The sequence below is a fragment of the Paramormyrops kingsleyae genome, chromosome 20, assembly GCF_048594095.1.
Source record: "Paramormyrops kingsleyae isolate MSU_618 chromosome 20, PKINGS_0.4, whole genome shotgun sequence".
Classification (NCBI taxonomy): Eukaryota; Metazoa; Chordata; class Actinopteri; order Osteoglossiformes; family Mormyridae; genus Paramormyrops; species Paramormyrops kingsleyae.
The window spans coordinates 20006288-20027591 of record NC_132816.1 but is presented as its reverse complement, the minus strand read 5'-3'; the positions used below and the strand labels follow the sequence as shown (position 1 = coordinate 20027591).

The 21304-nt window shown below is 48.6% G+C and overlaps 1 protein-coding gene across 6 annotated transcripts in view; it reads left to right on the top strand.

Annotated features, from left to right (window-relative positions):
• kcnip2 (Kv channel interacting protein 2) overlaps positions 1–20602 on the top strand; it is a 69946-nt gene extending 49344 nt beyond the window's left edge. For 3 of the 6 annotated variants that reach the window (XM_023820575.2, XM_023820574.2, XM_023820573.2), the window contains 7 exons: positions 11844–11968; positions 13858–13927; positions 14547–14617; positions 14913–15020; positions 15309–15413; positions 15571–15633; positions 16266–20602. In XM_023820575.2, coding sequence (XP_023676343.1) covers positions 11844–11968; positions 13858–13927; positions 14547–14617; positions 14913–15020; positions 15309–15413; positions 15571–15633; positions 16266–16313 — 590 coding nt within the window. In that variant the 3' untranslated portion in view covers positions 16314–20602. Of the gene's footprint in view, positions 1–4917; positions 5161–10542; positions 10642–10667; positions 11035–11843; positions 11969–13857; positions 13928–14546; positions 14618–14912; positions 15021–15308; positions 15414–15570; positions 15634–16265 lie in introns of those variants that run through there. The other 3 variants (XM_023820570.2, XM_023820571.2, XM_023820572.2) reach the window with 3 other exon arrangements.
• Positions 20603–21304: the final 702 nt, after the last annotated feature.

Here is a 21304-nt window from a genome sequence, read left to right as displayed (position 1 = left end):
CTCACGTGGCAAGTTGTTGTGTTGACGTCCGCCGACAGAGACTTAGGGGGCCACATTTCAGCATGCACATCCAAAGTTAAGGAAGGCAGAAATGTTATCTTATTGGCTGTCAGTCAGCGTGAAAAAGCAATTTAGAAGAATCGATAGGGGCTCGAGACGGGTACCGGCGAGAACTGTGAGGTGGGTGGGGTCGATCGGGAATTGAGTGTGATACTGAAAGGAGTGAAAGTATAGCACTGGCTAAAAGGGATTAATTAGATTTGTTTCACAATAATTAGAAATATAGGATGGTCCCGGAATGTATGGACTGATGACTGGTCAGGCTGTGGTGAGTGGACTGTAATGCCGTTATCGTCGGTTCTTCAAAGTCATCAGGCTCTCCACACACCCAAGCAGAATCCATCATCAGAAGGATAATTGGTGTGAACCAATGGGAGGCGGAGCCTGGAATGATGGGACAGAGCTAACGCCTAGTCCTACGGATACTTATGTCCTCATGGCTGTAGGTTGAGGAGGTGATGATCTGAGATGCTTACATTTTCCAGGTACTTCCTGGTACTCGTTTCTTTTCATTAAATATTTTTGACTTCCTATAGCCTGTGATCTGCATGACGACCTCATCCCCAGATCTCTCCATGGTTGGCATCTGAGGCTAGTTCTGCATTCAGGAACAGGCCCCGTGAGATTTTTTAAAAAGAGCAGCTTAGCTGTGATGACTGATTCCTTGGCCCTTTCCTTATACACTTCTCCAGGCTGGTGACCACACAGGCACAATTTGCCATGGAGAAAGTTGGCAAGATCTTGTTTGGGCCACCCTGCCAAACCAGGCCGTCTTGTCCGTGGAAAAATTTCTAGTGTAATAGGTCCTGTGTTTGTGTGGGTGCTGCCGGCCAGACCTGACTGTCGCAAAAGCAAGGGCTTACATAACATTCGCCCTCTTTGACACCTGATGATTACACGGTGGAGCACGGTGATAAGGTGCCTTTTCCTGCTCCCTGACTGCCGCCTGAATCTGTGTTCCCGTGGTACCCCTGGTTTTCCGAGTGATATTCCCTCGTGTGTGTTTTATAAGTCAGCGGGCGCCTGCTTGTTACACCGGCTCTCCATATTGCGGGAGACTCGGCCTGGTTCGGGTCCGGTCTCGTGGAAGCCAAGAGCTGCCAGGAGGGATCTGTGGTTCATACGCTTCACCCGACTCCCGTCTCCAGCCTCGGGGACAGCCTGACGACAGTGGCTGGCTTAATTAGGTGTCAAGAGCGGAGTCCGCAGCCAGCGCTGCCCCCGCTCGGCGACAGCCCGTTTCCAGGGAGTCTGGGATCCTCTGGACGGTGAAAGACAGAGAGGTTCAGCCCCCCCTCACCTCAGCCCCCACCCACCACACTGTGTTCTCTTGGAATCGGGGGGTCAAAGGCTGCTTCTCATGAGCCTCGTCCATGGGTTCGAGACAGCTCTCTAGACTTATCTGGGCACCATGTGTTTTTTTTCATGGGGCTGAATTCCAGAAAGATCTATTCAAATCCAGTAAAAGTCATTGTTTTAAATGTGTTATGATTTGATGGAACATGGTAAAGGGCGTTGGAGGGAGGTTATATACACAAATTTGGGATAGCGATCGGTTCCCCTCTCTGGGACATCGGTGCCCCAGATGAAGTTACTCTTAGGCATGATGGGAAGGGGCCACAAATGCAGCGGTAATGGCAGGAGGCTTCGCAGACGGGGTATAGAGTGTCATATGGCGGCAGATAATCGCCGATTACCGCACAGGAACCCGCTCGTGCACACATTACCACCCGGCTCATATCGGACAGCTCAAACGCCCCCCCACGCCAAACCGATACCTTCAATCTTGCCTCCATCCTGCTGTTTGTTTTCTTTCAGGGGTAACAATAAAAACAAAAATGATGATGGGCAAATCTGTCCTGGGGGGGCGGGGACAGGGACAGGATCAGATTCCTGGTATTTTGGATCTGTGCTCTGATGGCTTTTGGCTTTGTAGGGCCCGCATGGATCTGGAAGGCTGTGTGTGGATTCATCTCGCGTATCTTCATCCCGATTTCCTCCACGTCGATGATGCTGATGTTAATCAAAGCTGCCTCCCCTTGGATACCAGACAATTACATTTAAACATTTCAGCTGTTATCGTATCTTCCTCGTTACGGGAAAGACAGGTACTGTACTCCTTATTGCCCGGGATGCTGTTTCCGCTCATGTTAAGCACTGTTGATTCTTCCTAGATCTTCAGTGTCAGTCCATTTTGACTCAGATATTAGTTCTCTGATTTGGGGTTATTTTTAACTTGACAGCTGGCCATTTATGGAAATGCACTCTTTCCCCGGTTAATCATAGCACCTCTTATTGGATGCCAAAATGCCACTGTTTGACACGCCCTGCATTTTTCTGCAGTATAATGCTCCCATTTTTCACATATCATTCACTTTGTTACCCTGATGACTTTGGATAGCTACCGGACCTCCCCTTGCACACACTAATCCCAGAATGCAACGGGGCAACAAAAGTTCGACTCGATATTACTAAAGATGGCGTAATTGCGACAAATAACAAACAGATCTCCTTCTGACGAGTGGCACAAACAAAACATCGGAGCATGACATGCGGGAGGCGGGGAGTGTGCGACGAAGGGGGGGAGGAGGCTCAGCTACGCGCTGAAATTAAAAATAAACTCCCAGTGTATTTTTGCGGCGGCTGTCTGTCGGCGGTGCTTCTGTGTCTGACTCACAGATGGCTGCTTCAGACCTGCGCGGCGGCGGCGGGCGAATACGCCGGCGCTGCTCTGTGTCGCCTGTCCCTGTCATTGAAAATTAAAAGCCGACGCGCAGAATAACAGATTATCGACGCTGTCTCTGCTCTATATCCGTCTTGTTCCCATTTGCAGCATAGTTATTTTTTTATTCATCTTTTTTTTCCCGGCAGACCAGCTGAATCACAGCGAGTTCTCCATTCTAAACTAGAGCCCATTGATATGTGGAAGGTGCCCCTTTAAACCTGCTCTTAAAGGGACAGGTGTGTCGTGGATTTTCGAGCGCGAAGCCTCCTGTCTTTGGGTTGCCATGGCAGTTATTAAACCACAGGTAGGTGTGAAGCAGCAGGTCAGGTGACTCTCGGGGAGGGAGACTAAGCTGCGGTCGTACTGTGAGTAGGCCCAACACGCACACGCGTGCAGATATGAGCGGATGTGTCCACGCGCGTGTCCCCAGAGTCTATTCCCCGCATCCTCCCCCGGTCCTGTGGGCGTGAAATCGATAATTCTGCCTAGCTGGGTCGGGTAGCGCACTGAGATGGCATAATCTACCGTGGAATAGCGCTGTGATACCGTAAAGGGACGTGTGTATGTATGTGTGGTGCTGGAACTTTCTGGAAATGAAGTGGCTTTTTTAATGAGCTCACTCGCTCCGGGTTAATCAGCCGTGCAAACACTTTCAAGTGAAGCGGCTGGAAATAACCTGCAGGGGTGTCGTCCTCTCGAAGGTCTGCCAGGGGCTGCTAGCGAGATAAATGCTACTGGAGTCTTGCGCTTTCGTCCGCCATCCCTCTGTCTTCCCTTCTTTGCTCCCTCACTCATTCCTCTCCCTCATATCAATCCGGAACAATCCGGAGTGACATATCGGCGTAATGAGCGGTTGTATGCACACTGCCAAAGTGTCAGGGATAGAGCCTGACCGGAAAACCCCAGCGGGCACCGTGGTAAATATTTATGCAAACCCAGAGTGTCTTTGGCCTCATGCACCAGAGGGCTGCCAACGGCTACACTGTTGTAAACAACGCAAAAACCACCAATTGGACATCTTGTCGCAGACGGACATCTTGGTGGCACCCAAACGTGATTGTTTGATCATAAATTAACTCAAAGTGATTGATACGGTTAATTAGAACAGAGAAAATGTGAATGGCGAAATGTCTCGATGACAGAGTTGGAACAGCTATGAAATGCCAGTGGTGATTTTTAATGTGCGTGGCAGGGGAGGGAGATGCTGTGATGTATGACGTCTCCATGAGACCCTGGCCTGGAGACAGGGCTAAAAGCATTCCATATAAGGAACCACAGGGGGGCGCTGTGTAGCTCAGTGGGTTAGGCCTCGAATCCCATGCTCGGCAGAAGAATCACATCGGAGCTGGGCCCTTAAGGTCCATAACCGCCCGAAAATTGCTTCAGGGGTGCTGGAAGAACAGCCTGACCCTGCCTCGCTCTCACCTCTATATCTGTGTGTGCCTTTAAAAAAAAGGAGAGCATGATGGGATACACAGAAAAGCTCATTCCAGTCTATCTGTTCTCATGCTTGTGCAAACGGCAGATAAGGCTTCATTTCATTTCACAAAACAGGTAGAAGCATAATGCTGGCTGGCTGCGAGTGTGAAACTGCTAAAACTGAACAAAGTCGTCTTTTCTTAGCATATAGTGTGAGCAAAACGGCATCAAACGCCGGGCTCATTTTTAAACCGTCGCTGGAACCTCTAGGTATCCGCCGCCCCGTTACCTAGGTAACAGCGTTAGGCAAATCAGTATAGGTAGTGTCACTGGAATGGGTGGGAATGGCTCACTCTCTCTCGTTTGTTTTCTCCCTCTTTTCCCGCCTCCCTCGCTCATACTTTGGCAGTAACAGACTCACGCTGGCCGTCACAGTGTTAGGAGACTCCCTTGCTTCCCCAGCCCCTCTGCGAGGCGGTGGGGGGGGGGGGCCTTGTCATTCCCCAGGCTTTGACAGAGCGCTCTGAAGCTCCCTACCAGCAAGACAGAGGGGGGTCCCCCAGAATCCTTAACTAGCGGCCACCTTGGATGTGGATCCCGGCTCGTCCCACAGGTTTGGAGAAACTGGACCGGGGTTATTGAGGCGTAAGGAGAGGGGCTACAGCTGGAATTAACGGGGGTGGGGGGGGGTGAGGGGCGAGGGCAGCCAACGGGGAAGGGGGAATGAGCCCCTGCCTGACGACGCTTGCCGACGAGGGGATCTTTCACGGCGAACAGCGAGCGGAGGCTGTCGTGGTCGGTGACGAAGGACATGTAGTGCATTCAGAGCGGCAGCCTCAGCATGGACCTGGATGGCCTGGAGATCGTAGCCGTCCTGGTGGTCATGGGGCTCTTCGTCAAGGTTCTGGAGCAGTTCGGTCTTTTCGAGCCCGTCGGGGGAGCTGGAGTAGTGGAAGGTAAAGTTCCTTGTGGGGGGGGGGGTTACTTTTCGGAAAAGCCGGCTTTTTGCTCTGTCATCCTCTAGATGCCTTTTAATCAAGGGTGCCGCTTTTCGTTAAATTTTCTTTCTGCCCGATGAAATATTCGTCTGCATTCGTGACAGTGCTGAAGTTTGCATTGTTTTTAAAGTCGGCGGTGAGGGCAGGTTCTGCCGGCTGACATATTGTGTGTGGGATGTCGGCTTGGCAGGAATGATTCCGGAATGTTCCTTTCTGTTTTCTGCTCCTGATGTGTTATTTCACTTTGCCCATGGCGTGTTTTGAACGGCTAATTCAAGCAGGAGAATCCTCTCTGAGCCAGACCGCGTTTCCATACGACGGCGTGACTTATTGTTCTGTCTCTAAGTGGCAACACACAGAGTAAGAAAGGTCATGGTCCTGTTTTGCATTTGAATCTTTTGTTCTGACCTGATTGTATGGTTCAGTAAAAGTATGGAAGCCTGTTAAGAACTCCAGTCTTTCTGTGTGGCCCCAGAACCTGAAGCCTGTCTGCCTTAGGCTGCTCTGCCTCGGGGCACCGGAGCAGATCACTGATTCTGTACTCATGAGCATCAGTCTGCTTTGTAGGTGCTATATCAGTCTGGGCTGTAGACACCTACAATGTTACACACAGCGGTCAATGTTAGTACATCTGTTTCCCATATCCACTTATACAAGGTCAAAAAGGTCATCTTAGCCAAGTTAAGTTCCTGCCATCCAGGCACCGGTCAGTTTCACCAGTGAGAAACGTTGCATAGAATTGCATGCAACAGGCAAAGCAATTAAAATCAGATTGACCGAATCCTTGTGGTTCATTGCTATGGGGTAATTTCAGTAATTGTGCCCGTTAGACCATTAGTGACTCCTGAGGAACTTTGTTTTGCGTGCAGAGACATTCTGAGGACTGACCTGGGGAGAATTCATGAACAGCCACAGCAAGGAAGTGCCTGGCCAATGGGAGGCTTTGTTGACTCTTTGCAGCTTTTTTTTTTTTTTTAGATCAATTAACTCTTAACTGAAGGCAGATGATGAAATTGAGTGGAAGGAAGTAATCATGTAAATGTCCTTCACTTTTTCCTGGACACCTGTTACCTCTGGGGCACTAGGCAGCAGAAAGCATGTATCTATCATTATATGAATTTGACTGCTTAAATATATCATTCAATTAACCAGTCAGAACTTGCCTTAGCACTATGGTGAAAATGGCAGGTGACAGGATTAACCTGTTAATCATCATTCTGGATTTAAAGGAGAGGAAGGTGACCTGGGTTTGTTAACAGTGACCAGAGCTATCGGATCTGCTGTCATTGATGGGGTTTGGGAAATATGAACTGCAGGCTCTTATGAAATCTTGAGATTCTGGGTGGATGGAATGTTGAGATTCTGGGCTTTTTCTTTTCTCCGTCATTCTTGAAAGGTGTGTTTGCTTGTTTGTTTGTTTGCTTGTTGTGTCGATACCCCTGTTGCTGCTTCACCCTGTCTGCGCTCCCTCCTTTATATGAGCGAGCGTACAGGCAAACAGGAGCTGTAGCAGCAGCACCCAGCAGACGTCCCCAAAGGTGTCGGTGCAAAGTTACGATACGACGTTTGGCGTATGTCAGATGGAAAGGCAGCGTGGGAGGGGTGGCGTGTCACGGCGAGAGGCGTGAGGGCTGGAGATACGCGATTCGGTGAGGGCTTCCCATCAGGGTCTCTGCGGCCACGCCGATTATGCGGCGTTAGTAACAACAACATTAGCATCGCGCCAGACAGGAGGACAGGAAGATGGACTAGGCTGTGTGGATAAGTGCAAAATGACGATTCTTTATTTGCCATTTATACAAATAGAGTGGCATTCTTCCCTCTTTTGGGAGATACACTCATACACACACGCACACAGCTGAGAGCAACGCTTGGGGTCTGAGCCCAGGGTTGGCCATTTATCCAGCCTCCCTGGAGCATCTGGGGGTCAGGAGCCTCGCTCAAGGGCCCAGTGGTGATGCGAACATTCTGCCAGTCATGGGATTTGAACCGGCAACCTTCCGGTCGCAGGCACAACCTGCTGAGCTCCCATGTGGTTATGTTTTTGAACAATTCCAGTCTGTTTCCCATTCAGAGCAACTGGTCCCAGTTTACGCAGTGCCAGCTGATGTTTGTTTATGTGGTACCCATACATGATGGTTGGTTCATTTTCCCCTCAGTCTATCCCAAGAAGCACAGGGCAGAATTCTGTCTGGGTGGAACATCAGTCATGGGATCATGCAACTTGACCCTACTCCAACCAGGAGAATACATGCAAACAGGGATTCAAACCCGTAACCCTGGAGCTGCCTACCTGACCACTCTGCCATCTGTGTCATTCTGATGTTCCTTTGCACCCCAGTGGTTTGGTCTCCTATTGTGATGGCACTGGAATTCAGGGTGGGTGTCAAGGCTGACAGGTGACATAAATGCCCTAATATAGGGCGTAACGAGACTGACAGAGGTGCTGGGTATGGGTGGGGAGGGGGGGGGGGGGGAGTTAGAACAAGTAAAACAGAAATGAGCAAAAGTGGGCATTCAGCCCAGGGAGTGGGAGATGCAGAATGTATGTAGTGGGTGAGCTGCTTTTACAAAAGGTTATGTACAGTACCTCCACGTATCATGCAATGGAAGAATGCCAGCATAGAGCCAATGCACATATACTGTGTTTTGTTTTACATTGTCCAGTAAATATGTGAACTCTTCTGACTCATTACTGTGAAAAAGCAGATATAAACAGGAAGAGAGAACAGAGTTTAATTGCGGAGTCACAGACCACAGCGGACAGAGGGAACGCTGCGCTTCGGATCCGTCCCATTGCCGTTTATCATATTAGGAAGGTTTCCTGTTATCATCGTTATTATTTTATTGCTTTGCTGGTGCTTTTATTCAGCCAGACTGACTGTTACATCCATTTATACGGCCGGATCTTTTAATGGGGTAATTCTGGTGTGAGGACTTTATTCAAGGACATGAAATGAGCCTCTCCTCAGACTCGAACCGGCAGCCATTGAGTCTCGGGTCCGTGCCCGCGTTCACCGGGCCTTGAGCTGCCCATGTTTCTCAGTGGATTACGGCATAATACGAGATGTGGATTGTGACCCGCGCGTCGTGCAGAATGGCAGCCGCCGTTTGCCGGGCGTGTGGCTTCAGTCAGAGGCGGGAAAAGGGGAGGGCATTTGTCACATTCTGGACGCCTGTCTCTCTGCTGGGGACAGTCCCTCACTGGAGCACCAAGCCAATTTGCGAGGGTTTGGTGACGTAGCGAATCGTGCGCCTGGATTAGGCTCAGAGGAGCTGATCCTGGATCAGTGTTGGCAGGAGCAAATTGCACAAAATTCCCTCAGAAGCTTGGACCCCCCAGCGGTGCCTGTGATCAGCTTATCCACTTCTAATCCTAAATCTGGACATTATACCCAAAGTGATTAAACTGATCCGGGGTCAGTACTGGGGGGAATTATTTACCCTGCTCTTCTCCTTATGTGTCTGTGATGTTTCTGTTATCTGCTCCTCTCAGAGCCAGACCATGTCGTTCCTCCTCTACTCCTCTGACAGTTTTTTTTTTTTTAAATGTGGTTTTATTATCACACTTTTAAACTGTACATAGTTCAGCACTTTGGTTTTAGTGTTTCAATCTTTCATTTCTGTAGCTTATTAAACACAGTAAAAAGGCAAAGGGCGTCATTGCTGCAGCAGACCCGTGTTCTGACAGAGCGGCAGACTGGTACCCAGTGTGAGTCCATCTCAGACGGTTCGCCATCGTCACGGCGACTGTGAATCAAACACGCCGGCGGTCTCTCCCACCGGTCATGTGCCAGCCCGAGCGGTGGCTGTCAGGCTCGGTGGCTGTCAGGCTCGGTGGCTGTCAGGCTCGGTGGCTGTCAGGGTCGGTGGCTGTCTGGGTCGGTGGCCGCTTGCTTAAGAGGCTCTAGAACGTTGCCCGGGCACCTGCATGTATTATGGGCGAGAACCAGATCCAGCTGCCATAGAAACAGCTACCAGCGCTGCCGTGCCGCGGTTTCCACGGCAGCCAGGGAACGTTTCGGGGATGGAATTGTGTGGCTGTCAGGTGACACACAGTGTTTACGCACTTGGTTCCTCGGGTACTTTTAGGGAAACGTCACTGAAAGCTGGTGATTTATTTATTTAATTTATTTACCTTTATTTTACCAGGAAGTCCCATTGAGATATAAAATCTATTTTACAAGAGAGACCTGGCCAAGGTAGCAGCCATACAAAACATGAACATATATATGACAATAAAACATTAAACAGTAAAACAGTAAACAGAAGATTGTCACCTGTAGGTGACTTTAGGTATCATCATAATCAGCATTGATTTATCAGTGGTCTGCAGCATCTGTGCACATCTAGTTAAGCTAGCACAAAAAACATTGATACTGTGAGCGTAACGGTTTGATAGGATCTGTTGCAACAATGGCACCCGTTTTGGTGGGAGACGGACGCTGCATTTTTGTAGCCGCTGCTTACATATTCACCGTCGAAGGGTGACGGTTTGCAGAAGGTTTTGTTCAAAGCCAGGTCAGCAAATGTCAGCCCTTGTGACAGAACGCTCTTGCATGAGCTGGTGCGTTGACATGCTTTGGTTGCGTCCTTACATGTGTGAGTTACAGAGTCTGTGTGTGTGTGTGTATGTGTGTGTATGTGAGATGGCGTGGCCCCCAGCAGATCACAGACACCCTGCCAGCTTTTTCTTCCTGCAGTTCATCTGCCCTCCACAGGGGGGGCGCCGTTTGGAGCACAGCACTAGAGGCACCAAACAGGCCAGATAGCCATGGTCAGAGTGGCCACTTAGTGGACCAGGCGAGGGTTCCATTGTGCAATCTGTTGCCCCAACAGGATCTCATACACCTTGTAAAAACAGATTGCACAGTGCCAATTCTGGAAAGTTCCGTAATTTTTCTCGATTTTCCTGGGAATGTCCTCCATTCCCACTTTAAATCCAAGTCAGTCTTGAAATCATCGTAATGAGCCTATTATTATTATTATTATTATTATTATTATTATTATTATTGCAGGTACGCTTAAACACTTATATAGGCCGATAATTGCATTGTTACCACTGAGACTTAAGCAGGAAACATTCTGATCGTTAGTTAGTTGTTATTGCTATGCGTCCCTATGGCGTGCGGCCGCTGGACAGGAAGCTGGATTACGCTTAAGCATGCGATACGAATGCTGCATGATATGCACGGTGCACCATCGCAGCTTGGCGCGTGTGTGTGCGTGCATGCATGTCCAACGTCTGTATGCCCCTGTGTGCCTGAGCACTCCTGGGGCACCCCAGGCCCCCGCCTTGCCCCATCTAACCTCTCTCTCGCTGTGGTTGGTGACTTGCAGGTAACCCTTCCTCCAGCCAAAACAAAAAAACCATAAAGCAGAGATTCCTCAAACTGCTGGCGTGCTGTGGGCCGAGCTCCACCCCCACAGTCAGTCAATGCAAGTGCCTCTTTGCCTTATATGTCTGTCTCCTCCCATTTCCCTGATTCCGCCCCCTGCCCCGCCCATACATGGTATGGCCACACCCAATGCAAAGTGAAAACCCAAACACCTCGGTCTCAGTCCCGTTCTCCCCCCAATTTTTCCCAGTAATGGGAACAGATAAGACGGCGCTGGTGTCTGATTGTCACTGGGGCCTCATATCCGGGGAACTGAGGAAATAGGTTTAGGTGTTGTGATTAGGTAGTAGATTAGGATTATTTTTACTCCCAGTGGCAATGCTCATCTCACGACTTTCCACACCATGTGTGTCGAAGCATGCTTGGACTGAGTGGATGAGTTCTGCTTACCTCAGTGGGGAAACATCTGCACCTAACCGGAGGCCAGTCCTAGGTAGGCAGCCGGAAGCTTCCCTCAGAAGTGTCACCACACTTCTGACTCGCACATTGATCTTTGGGGACTTTATTGCTGACAGGCTTATGTTCTGTAAATTCAGGGTTCTGTTGGACTTAGGGGTTTGGTAAAGCAGGCATGTTAGGGCTGCACATGCATGTAAACGAGGAGTGTGGGATTTCTGAAATGCAGCTGTATTCTGAGGTGAGGGTATATTTCTATACCCTAAAACATGTCACCATAATCAAGGCCGACTGCAGAACCCAGAAACAATGCTGAGTGTCTGTTGAGCTGTAATTGTTTTGGAGTTGCTTTCATTTAATGTTTTTCAGTCGAGCAGAATGGACAACTGACCCATTTTCTGAAAAGATGTCCTGTCGTCTTTTTTTTTAAAAACTCCTAACGTTGCATAGATGTTATTTTTGGCTGACAGTATCTCAGTCTGCTTCTCCTTAACGTTCTGTTTGTTGGTATCACTGCATATCCGAGTCATTCTCTTGGTTGTTCCTTCATCATCGTCAAATTTCATGAAGCATAATGTTAATTCTCATGGCACAAATTTCTTGTTGTCGTCTTATATAACCATATGATATGATTTATAGGGGGTGGGAGTTCTTGGGGGATGAAGAATAATGTAGAAATGGGGCCATGTTACATTGGTTTCTCCTTGACCTTTGCCCTCTGTCATTCCCATGTTCAGGGTACAGTTAGATAAGCTGTGGTGTATCTGAGCTTCTCCTCCATCGGCGCCGTCTGGAGACGCAGGCCTTGGTCATTAAACAACCATCGCGTGTCTCTCCCGCCCACAGACAGTGTGGAGGACGACTTTGAGCTCTCCACGGTGTGTTACCGGCCCGAGGGCCTCGACAAGCTGCTGGAACAGACCAAGTTCACCAAGAAGGAGCTGCAGATTCTCTACCGGGGCTTCAAAAACGTGAGTCGTTCCTGCAGCTTCTGCAGTATCTGCGTCCGACACTGTCTGTCGCTTACAATATCCATCCTTCCAGACTCCTGCCTTCACCAATCTTTGTTTCCTACAGTATTTGAATACCGGTATTACCTGTAAGCCACAGTTCTCCTGTCTCCTAGCATCTTTCTGAAATGCATCACCTGCTGCTTCTCTGTTTTGTTTCACTACCACCAGTGTTTCCATACCTGAGAATGCCGTAATAGATCTCTTAGAATATCTAATCGCTACACAGTCACCACCTCCTACGACGTCCGTCCTCCTTCCTGTCTCCTTCAGTCTTCTACTCTCTTGAATGAACTTACAAATGGTCTCTTTTTTTCGGAAAGTCACTGTGGAAAAGGCAAGCTGGCTCATTAAATGAAACCGGGAGATACAAATCTGGGAATTCCTCATTGAAAGTGCAGATGGGCAAAAACGTGTTGCTGCTAGGATTGCTGTCACAACAACAGCAATGTGACCTCATAGACTCTCACGCAGGGACACTGGAAAAGTATACTGGAACAGGTTGGTCACATGATGTGATGATGGTCACATGACCTGGCACATAGTGCTCCCACTTTCTCACACGAAAATGCTTTCGAACTGCTTGTTTGCAAGAAGCTGCAGCCTGCATTTTTGAGTCTGGCATTTCACCCTAGTTTCTGATGTAAAGCTGATGCCATGATAGGCCAGAAAGGCTAATGTGTCTCCGTGATCCACACCACCCCAATAACCACCACGCTCATAAAAAGTAATCGATTATACAGATTAGTCTGTGTTCTGTCTGCCATTGCCTGGGTGCACAAGCTGGAAAGATAGAATCCTGGCGTGTGGGGATCTTGATTTTCTCGGATGACGTTGGTCTTCAAGGTGGCATATTTTCAGTACCATATGGCAACCGATAGGTGACAAAAAACCTGTTTGTACATTGCATGCTGCCCAGGGAGATGATATATTCAGATATGGCATGTTTGGGCCCTACAGCCCACACTTTAATGTTAGTTTGAGGTTAGGGACAAACTGAGATAAGATGCAAGGAACAGGTTTAAAAGTAGTAGCTTCCTTTTTAGGGTTTTCTGTGTGGGGGTGGGGCAAACACCCCCTCCCCACTCAACTCCACTTATTGGTCCTGGAACTGGTGTCCTGTTGTTACATAAGATATTTGGCACTGAAGGGGAGTGAGAGCAGTGTTGGTATTGTGGATAGCGTTGGCTCACACCTGCAGGGATGTGGGTTTGAATCCCTCCCCTGGTCTGTGCATGTTCTCTGCGTATCTCACAGAAATGCCAGATTCCTCCCACAATCCTAAAACACGCAGCTAGGCTAATGGGCGTCCTATCCTGGGGGCACCCCTGTCTCGTGCCCTGCACTGCCCTGGCATCCTATCCTGGGGGCACCCCTGTTTCGTGCCCTGCACTGCCCTGGCACCCTATCCTGGGGGCACCCCTGTCTCGTGCCCTGCACTGCCCTGGCATCCTATCCTGGGGGCACCCCTGTCTCGTGCCCTGCACTGCCCTGGCATCCTATCCTGGGAGCACCCCTGTTTCGTGCCCTGCACTGCCCTGGCATCCTATTCTCGGGGCACCCCTGTTTCGTGCCCTGCACTGCCCTGGCACCCTATCCTGGGGGCACCCCTGTCTCGTGCCCTGCACTGCCCTGGCGTCCTTTTCCTCCCTTTATGACCCTGTCCCAAGTGAACACTGACGTGATCCAGGGATCCCCTCCCACTAATGGAACTAAGGGGAGAGGGGCACTAATGTAAACCAAATAATAAGACTTTTGTCATTTGGTGGGCATTTTGATGGGCATTGGTCAGGTGTGGGGGGGTTAAAACTCTGTCCACCATTAACACCGTGTTTCCTGGCCCATCACAGGAGTGCCCCAGTGGAATCGTCAATGAGGAGGCATTCAAGCTCATCTACTCGCAGTTTTTCCCCCAGGGAGGTGAGTGTCTGTTAAACACAGTCCAGAGGTGGGTGGAGCCAGAGGTGAGTGATTGAGGTCCAAAGAGTAAAAGTCCAGACCAAGATTTTGTTTCAACTCACCAGTTCAGCATAAAGAATCACAGTCACAGAGAACTCAACTAGATGGTTGAAACAAAATCCTGGTCTGGACTTTTACTCTCTGGACCTGAACTAAGCACATCTGCAAAGAGCTACCAAAAATCAATTGAATTCAACGTATTTTAACATAATTTTGCTGCTTTACAATATGTGTTTCTTGAAGGTAGCTTAAAGTATCACAGTCTGCTTTTTTGCTTAGTAAAATATTTATGAAAACAGTTTAGTATATTTCTTGTGAGAATCTTTTCAGCAGGGATAGTAACTTGTAAACACTGCTCTCAATTCCAGCTCTTCCAAACAATTTCAGCAATTTCAGCTCTTCCACATAAAATGTCAGTTGCTACCAGAGGTACAGGCTGTTCCTCATGGTATTAGACAGTGGTGCTTTGGACAATAGCACCTTAAATACTCCGAGAGGTTTGATTATTCCGTGTGTATCATCAATCGGTGATTCGTCCAAATGTAACATATTTTATGCAGATGTGCCATTTCTTTCCCAGATTCCAGCACATATGCACACTTCCTTTTTGAAGCATTTGACACTAACAAGAATGGCTCTGTCAGTTTTGAGGTGAGCTCGAGTTCCTCTTTCTTTCTGCCGAGTCTTGAGACATGCGGTTTGCCTGTTGAAAGGTTTAACATATTTGGATGAATTCTTAATATGCTAAATTTAAATACGCTGAAGCAAGAACAAAGGTCCGATGCACTTAGCTTGTTGTTGGGACTTTATCTTCAGTGTTAGGGCAACCCACCTGAAGTTACACCGTCAGACAGAAAACACAACGTGATAGAACTTCATTTCCAGTCTGTGCGATGTTTTAAAAAAAGAAAAACGAAACCTGCCCTCAACCAAATTTCTGTCACAGGACTTTGTCATGGGCCTGTCCATCATCCTCAGGGGCTCCATTAATGACCGGCTGAACTGGGCCTTCAACCTATACGACCTCAACAAGGATGGTTGTATTACCAAAGAGGTGAGGGGAAGTACCATCCCGCTGCTGTTGTTGTGGGTCATGGGCCTGTTGGAATTTACTCAGTATTTTATCACTTATCCTCCCACCCAGAACTCTTCAGAGATTTGGAACATCTACCACGCATTTTTTTGTGTCTGAAATATGACAGTTTTGGTGGTTTCTTGAACATAATTCCAAAACAGGACAAGTGATGGAAATAAGGAGCCTAGATGTGGTGGTTTGTTGTCTCTTTGACCTTCAAACACTCAGGATTTTCAGCAGGCAAAACGTATCTTATCTGTCTCCCAGGAGATGCTGGACATCATGAAGTCCATCTATGACATGATGGGCAAGTGGACTTATCCATGCATGCAGGACAATGCCCCCAAGGAGCACGTGGAAAACTTCTTCCAGGTGACATCGTTGTCCCTTAACAGGCTTTGGCGGGGGTGGGGGGGGGCATCCCAGGCAGAATAGGTGCAGCCTGGATGGTATGCCAATGCATCGCAGGGAAATTCTTTGTGCTTTCTGCAAAATTTGGTGATCCCTTGATATGCTTCTGTTCTGCCAGAAAATGGACCGTAACAATGACGGAGTGGTGACCATCGACGAGTTCATCGAGTCGTGCCAAAAGGTCAGCAGAGCTGCTGTTTACATTGCGCTCATCTTATCCTGACCTGATAGATGTGAAATGCAGATTCCCGTGAGTGAAACAGAGGAGATCATAAAAGAATTTAAATGGATGTAAGTGACTTGAATTTGATGGGCCGGAAACGATGTCAGCTCAACATTACTGCATGATACCTGGAGTGCAGTCGGAGATTATTCCCAGAAAGCCTGAAGGGTCCACAGGAAGAGGTTACCCTGTATCCTGTAACTATGCTCCCCCCATAGACAGGGTCCTCTGATCTAAACAGGGGAGTAATTAGGTGGCCATTTTCCTGCCTGAACTGCAGTATGCGCTTCATTGTGTGATGTCATGTGCTGCCACCCTTGCAGAGATTCTCCAGCAGGGTGCGCCGGAGCACCTGCATTTTAGCAGCAATCCTGTGCTAGGCTCTCAATGCCACCACAGGAATGGTTAAATCACAATGAGATGTTGTCATGAGGCTTGCTGGGGAAAATGAATACAGATAGAATTCAGCTCGCATTACTATCGACAGCAGGCCTTAAACATTCTAACCTTTTTCAGTTTTGTACCCAAAGTGTGGTCTGTTTGCCAGCTGACCTGCGTGTCCATATTTGACCCCCCCCCCTGCTCTTCAGGATGAAAACATCATGCAGTCCATGCAGCTCTTCGACAACGTCATCTAAAGCGTTTCCATGGAGACAGGACGTCGGCTGGGGCGAGCTTTTCAGTGCATGCCGTCCGGGCTCCTTCCTGGCCCGTGTTAGACCAGACTCTGCCTCCCCCCAGCCCCACCATTCCCCATCAGCCTTGCCAAAACTCCTAAGCCCCCGGCCCTAGTCCTCCCGACCTCGCTGAGGATAGCAGCCTTTGTCATTCCGGTTCGTCACACGATCCCCCAAATGCGGAAAATCTGGCAGGAAGAGGTTTTCGCAGCCAGCTTCACAGTCATCCTCGTTATGTCCCCAGAGAGACCTCTCTTCTCATTGCGTCCCCAGAGAGACCTGTCTCCTCGTTATGTCCCCAGAGAGACCTGTGTCCTCGTTATGTCCCCAGAGAGACCTGTCTCCTCGTTGCGTCCCCAGAGAGACCTGTCTCCTCGTTATGTCCCCAGAGAGACCTGTCTCCTCGTTGCATCGCCGGCAGCCTCCTTGCCCTTTGGAGGTCAGGTGACTCGCACAAAGCTTGAGGGGTTCGGGGTCGTGGAAGGGTTAGGTCATACTCTAGTCATGGCGGAGCAGTTCCCGACATTCCATCTGAATAATCTGGAAAAACCAGCAGCCATCTTCAGCAGCAAGTCCATTGTTCTTTTTCTTTTTTCACACCATCGTGATGTGCCCTGCTGTCGTGTAGACGCCTTCGTCACTTTTTGGCTCAATGGCCGTTACCAGCCTATTGTTCACCCATTCAATCAGTCGATTGATCTAGCACGGTAAAGTATTAGTGAGCGGTTACGTGATTGTTTAGCAGCGCCAATCCCACCCCCAGTGATAGTTATATATGACACAACCCACAGGAATGTCTTCCAAGACATTCACACTCAGTCTCCTGCATAATATACCCTTAACTGTTGTTTAGGGTTAACTGATTTCAAACTCTATATGTGCTCCTCTAAAGCATAAGAAACGTTGTGTTATATGACCAGAGAATGGCTTTTAGGACCAATAAGGGTCCTTGGGTTTGCACATCCATCAAGCGTCACAATGAAGTAGTGGACAGCCGGACAGATCTGTGAGATGTCGAGGTCCGGCCCAGACAGCCGGAAAGGATCTGCAAGACGTCGAGGTCAAGCGTAGACAGCCGCAAGGATCTGCAAGACGTCGAGGTCCAGCCCAGACAGCCGGAAGGATCTGCAAGACGTCGAGGTCAAGCGTAGACAGCCGGAAGGATCTGCAAGACATCGAGGTCAAGCGTAGACATCCGGAAGGTTCTGCAAGACTTCGAGGTCCAGCGCAGACAGCTGGACAGATCTGCAAGACGTCGAGGTCCAGCCAAGACAGCCGGAAGGATCTGCAAGACGTCGAGGTCCATCGTAGACAGCCGGACAGATCTGCAAGACGTCAAGGTCCAGCCCAGACAGCCGGAAGGATCTGCAAGACGTCGAGGTCCAGCCCAGACAGCCGGAAGGATCTGCAAGACGTCGAGGTCCAGCGTAGACAGCCGGACAGATCTGCAAGACGTCAAGGTCCAGCCCAGACAGCCGGACAAATCTGCCAGACATGGAAGATTGGCACTAACAAGGCAGCCGCTCTGTTGAAGGCCCCCTACCGAAGTGAACATCTCAGCTGTGTGGCTTTCACAGTACGTGTCCAAAAGAGCTCTGTCCATTCTGTAAATGTTACGACCTGTGATCATGTTAATTTTAGGGTGTGCGTTGTTGGTGCTGCTTTTCCACACAGGCCGCATTTCCCTGGCGGGGCTTTTACTTACTGAAGACTGTGTTCCCCATGTGTTCCTATACATGCTGTAGGTCTCAGTTAGCACTGAAGCTAACATTACCAATGTCCCATTCAGTGTCTTATGGTCACTTATGAGCAGGCAGGGTTTTTGTGGTGCCTAGATCAAAGATGGCGTTGAGGAGAGCTCTGGATTTTATTTTGAGCTTGGAGTTGGGTGATAGGCGTCAACGGCGGCCATTTTGCTGAACGCCAATGGAAGTTGCCCCTTTCCTTGGCACTTCCAGCTTTCCCAAATGGGACCAAGGGACCCGTACGGTGAAAAGAAAGCTGCCGGCTCGTCAGAGAATGTTTCAGAGCCAGACACGTTAAAATATTCAACGGAAGGGAGGGGGGAAAAGTGATCTTGAAGGACGCTATATAAATTAGAAAAGTATTCATTGAATAATTGAATTGTCTTACAGCCTTTGTTCATTTGAGAAATGAATGGAGGTTAATTGATGTATTTGAGCTATACCACACAGCCTTGCGACCGCTTATATATGACGGGATACAGCTAGCGGCCCATAATCTGCATCACATTCCTCACTTCTATGGTAGGAGAAGTTCTCTGTCTACATGTCCATGGCCGATGCCTTTGGTCCACAGCTCAGCCCAGCATTTGGCTGTAACACGGTTTATTTTAAGCACGCACTCTCGCAGGGTGTACCCGAAAAAAGGCGACGCCGATCGACAGTGTCTTACGCCGGACGGTCGCACCAGCCGGTGGCGGGAGAAGCCGCAGCCATTGGGCGTCAGTGAAATATGGACGTGTGAAACAGACACTTCCGAGCTCTGCAGACGCGTCGCCAGCCCGCTGAGCTGCCGAGATACCCGCCGTCTCCTAACGCGACTGATGAATCGCTTTCCGATTGGCTGCTCACAGCTTGGCAGAAATGATCATCCACGAGAGGGGCAGTTCCCTGTAGGACCTTTTCTGATGGACTCCGTCAGCCGCAGCCATAAGCGACTGACTTTGTTGTCTTCCCAGGACTCTCCTTATTATTTGCTGACATGTTTTGGATCCATACGTTTCTCACCAGTCCTGACAGTGATCAGATTTTCTTTCAATGATTTCATGTTGACAAGTGAGTTCATTATGCAAACAACCTAACCTTCCTTCATAACAACAATGGCTCAAGCTGTATTTGTAAGAAAATACTTCTTGTGTGGCCGCCCACAGATAAACAATTGAAATAACAAGAAATTACTTTCATTTTCATTGATATAATGAAATAAACACAGTAATCTAGATATAAAAACAATGAGATGTCTAATATTCTAATCATTACGTTTTATCATGAGTAACAAAATAAGTTTTATCATAAAAATAACAAAGATTAGTATCATTGCAATGTAGCTGCCCACCCAGCACACAATTCTTTCAGCGTTGCTAACCATTCTATTCATTCTGTTTCTATGACAACCAAAACCATTGAAATCAACAGTTTGGGATACACAATGTTGCTATTCTTCAGCTTCCCCAGGTATAAACGTAGGAAGATCAGGCCAGCAGGAGTAACATATTAGATGGCTCCGATCGTTCCGAAACGTCCTCGCAGCATTTGCACAGCATAACTGGATTACCAGAGACACAGTCCTAGGGCCCGAGACTGACATGAGAATGTGAATTATACCTGAGCTGTGACTGACACCTGATGGGACATATTTGGGGATGTTACGTGATAGCGGATAAGGTTGAGAATGGAATCTCCAGGAGTGGAAGGCAGTGAGGCTTCGAAGTAGGAGTTGGGCACTAAACCAGCAGCTTTCTACCAGAAATTAGTGAAAAGTCTTCCATGGCACATTGAGGGCCAAAGGCAGGGTGAGGCGTTTCTCATTTCTCTACATGACCACATGTGCTGCTTGACCCTCGGTAGGTTAGTATTCCGCTCCACTCCCGTCTTTATTAGAGGGGTTCAGGTTCCATAGTGTGGAACCGGAGTTTAGAAACCTGAGAAACCCGAGAACATGGACCAGTCGGCCCATTTCTTGCTTATTTTTCAAAGCACTTAAACCTAGTACGGGGTAGTGGCAATTTGGGGGGGTGTCTTGTTGGTATTAGAGGTGTTGGGCTTCCAGTAATAGGGGTGGGGGGGGTCTTCGGTGACATGCACCATTTCATAGTTATTGTGTCATGGGATGTCATTCTGGTGACTTCTGTTCTTCTGGAGGGGAAGGGAGATCTTTCACCGAAGACTTCCTTGCACTAGATCAGTGTTTCCCAACCCGGTCCTCAGGAACTCCCAGGCGGTTCACGTTTTTTTAAAAATGTGGACTGTCTGGGAGGGAACTAAAACCTGGACTGTCCATGGGTTCCCGAGGGCCGGGTTTGGAAGCGTTACACTAGATGACTGTAGTTTCTGGCCCCTGTAGGTCACTCTGTCTATTCTCGCATGCCGTGTGTCTCAATGACTCCTGATAACCGTTGTTATTTCCTGTGTGTCTAGTTGACTGGCCGTCACTGACTGCTTCGCCTTTGAATGTGTGTATGATTTTGTACAGAAGACAATAATAATAATAAAAAAAAAATCACTGTTGCTATGCAACAATGTGTGCCTGTCCTTTGTTATGGGTTGTGCTGTTGTTATTCAGCTGGGGCGTTTTTAAAAGGGAGGCTGTAAGGGCTTTTTGCAGGTAGAGTAAGAAAGGAAGAAATACATCGGAGAGGAAATGAACACAGACAGCAATCCAGTGTCGATAAAAGGCACTTTTAATCCATCAATAAAACTGCATGATTCAGCTTAAATTGTAGAACAGGAAGGAAAAAAAACTTATTTTTCATAAGAACCCTCTGCCGTTGTTTGCACTTGTTGCCTGTTGGGTATGTTTTGCCTTCGCGAAAATACTTCTGTTATGTGTCCTGAAAATGCGATTCTGCAAGGGGAATATGCGGTGAAATGAAATAAAAGCGCCACCTGCTGGCGGTCTGAAGAAAAACAGTTCCGACGGATCGTCTAAACTCGGTGCAGGGAAAGGGGTTTACGTAAATACACAGGAGCGCCGAAAGGAGGTAAGTTATGAGGATTCTAAAAACATTGGAACATACCTGGATTGGTCTGGGCTGGGGACCCAATATGATATGCTTTCATGGGGTTCAAAATCTCTAGTGGCACCCCTGTATATGCATAACCCTAAAAAAAATCATTTGGACCCTGGAGTTGCCGTGTGTCTCCGTCAGCACTGGCAGCTGACGGAGAGTACCCGCTCTTCCTGGGCAGGGTGGTAAGATTGAGATTAAG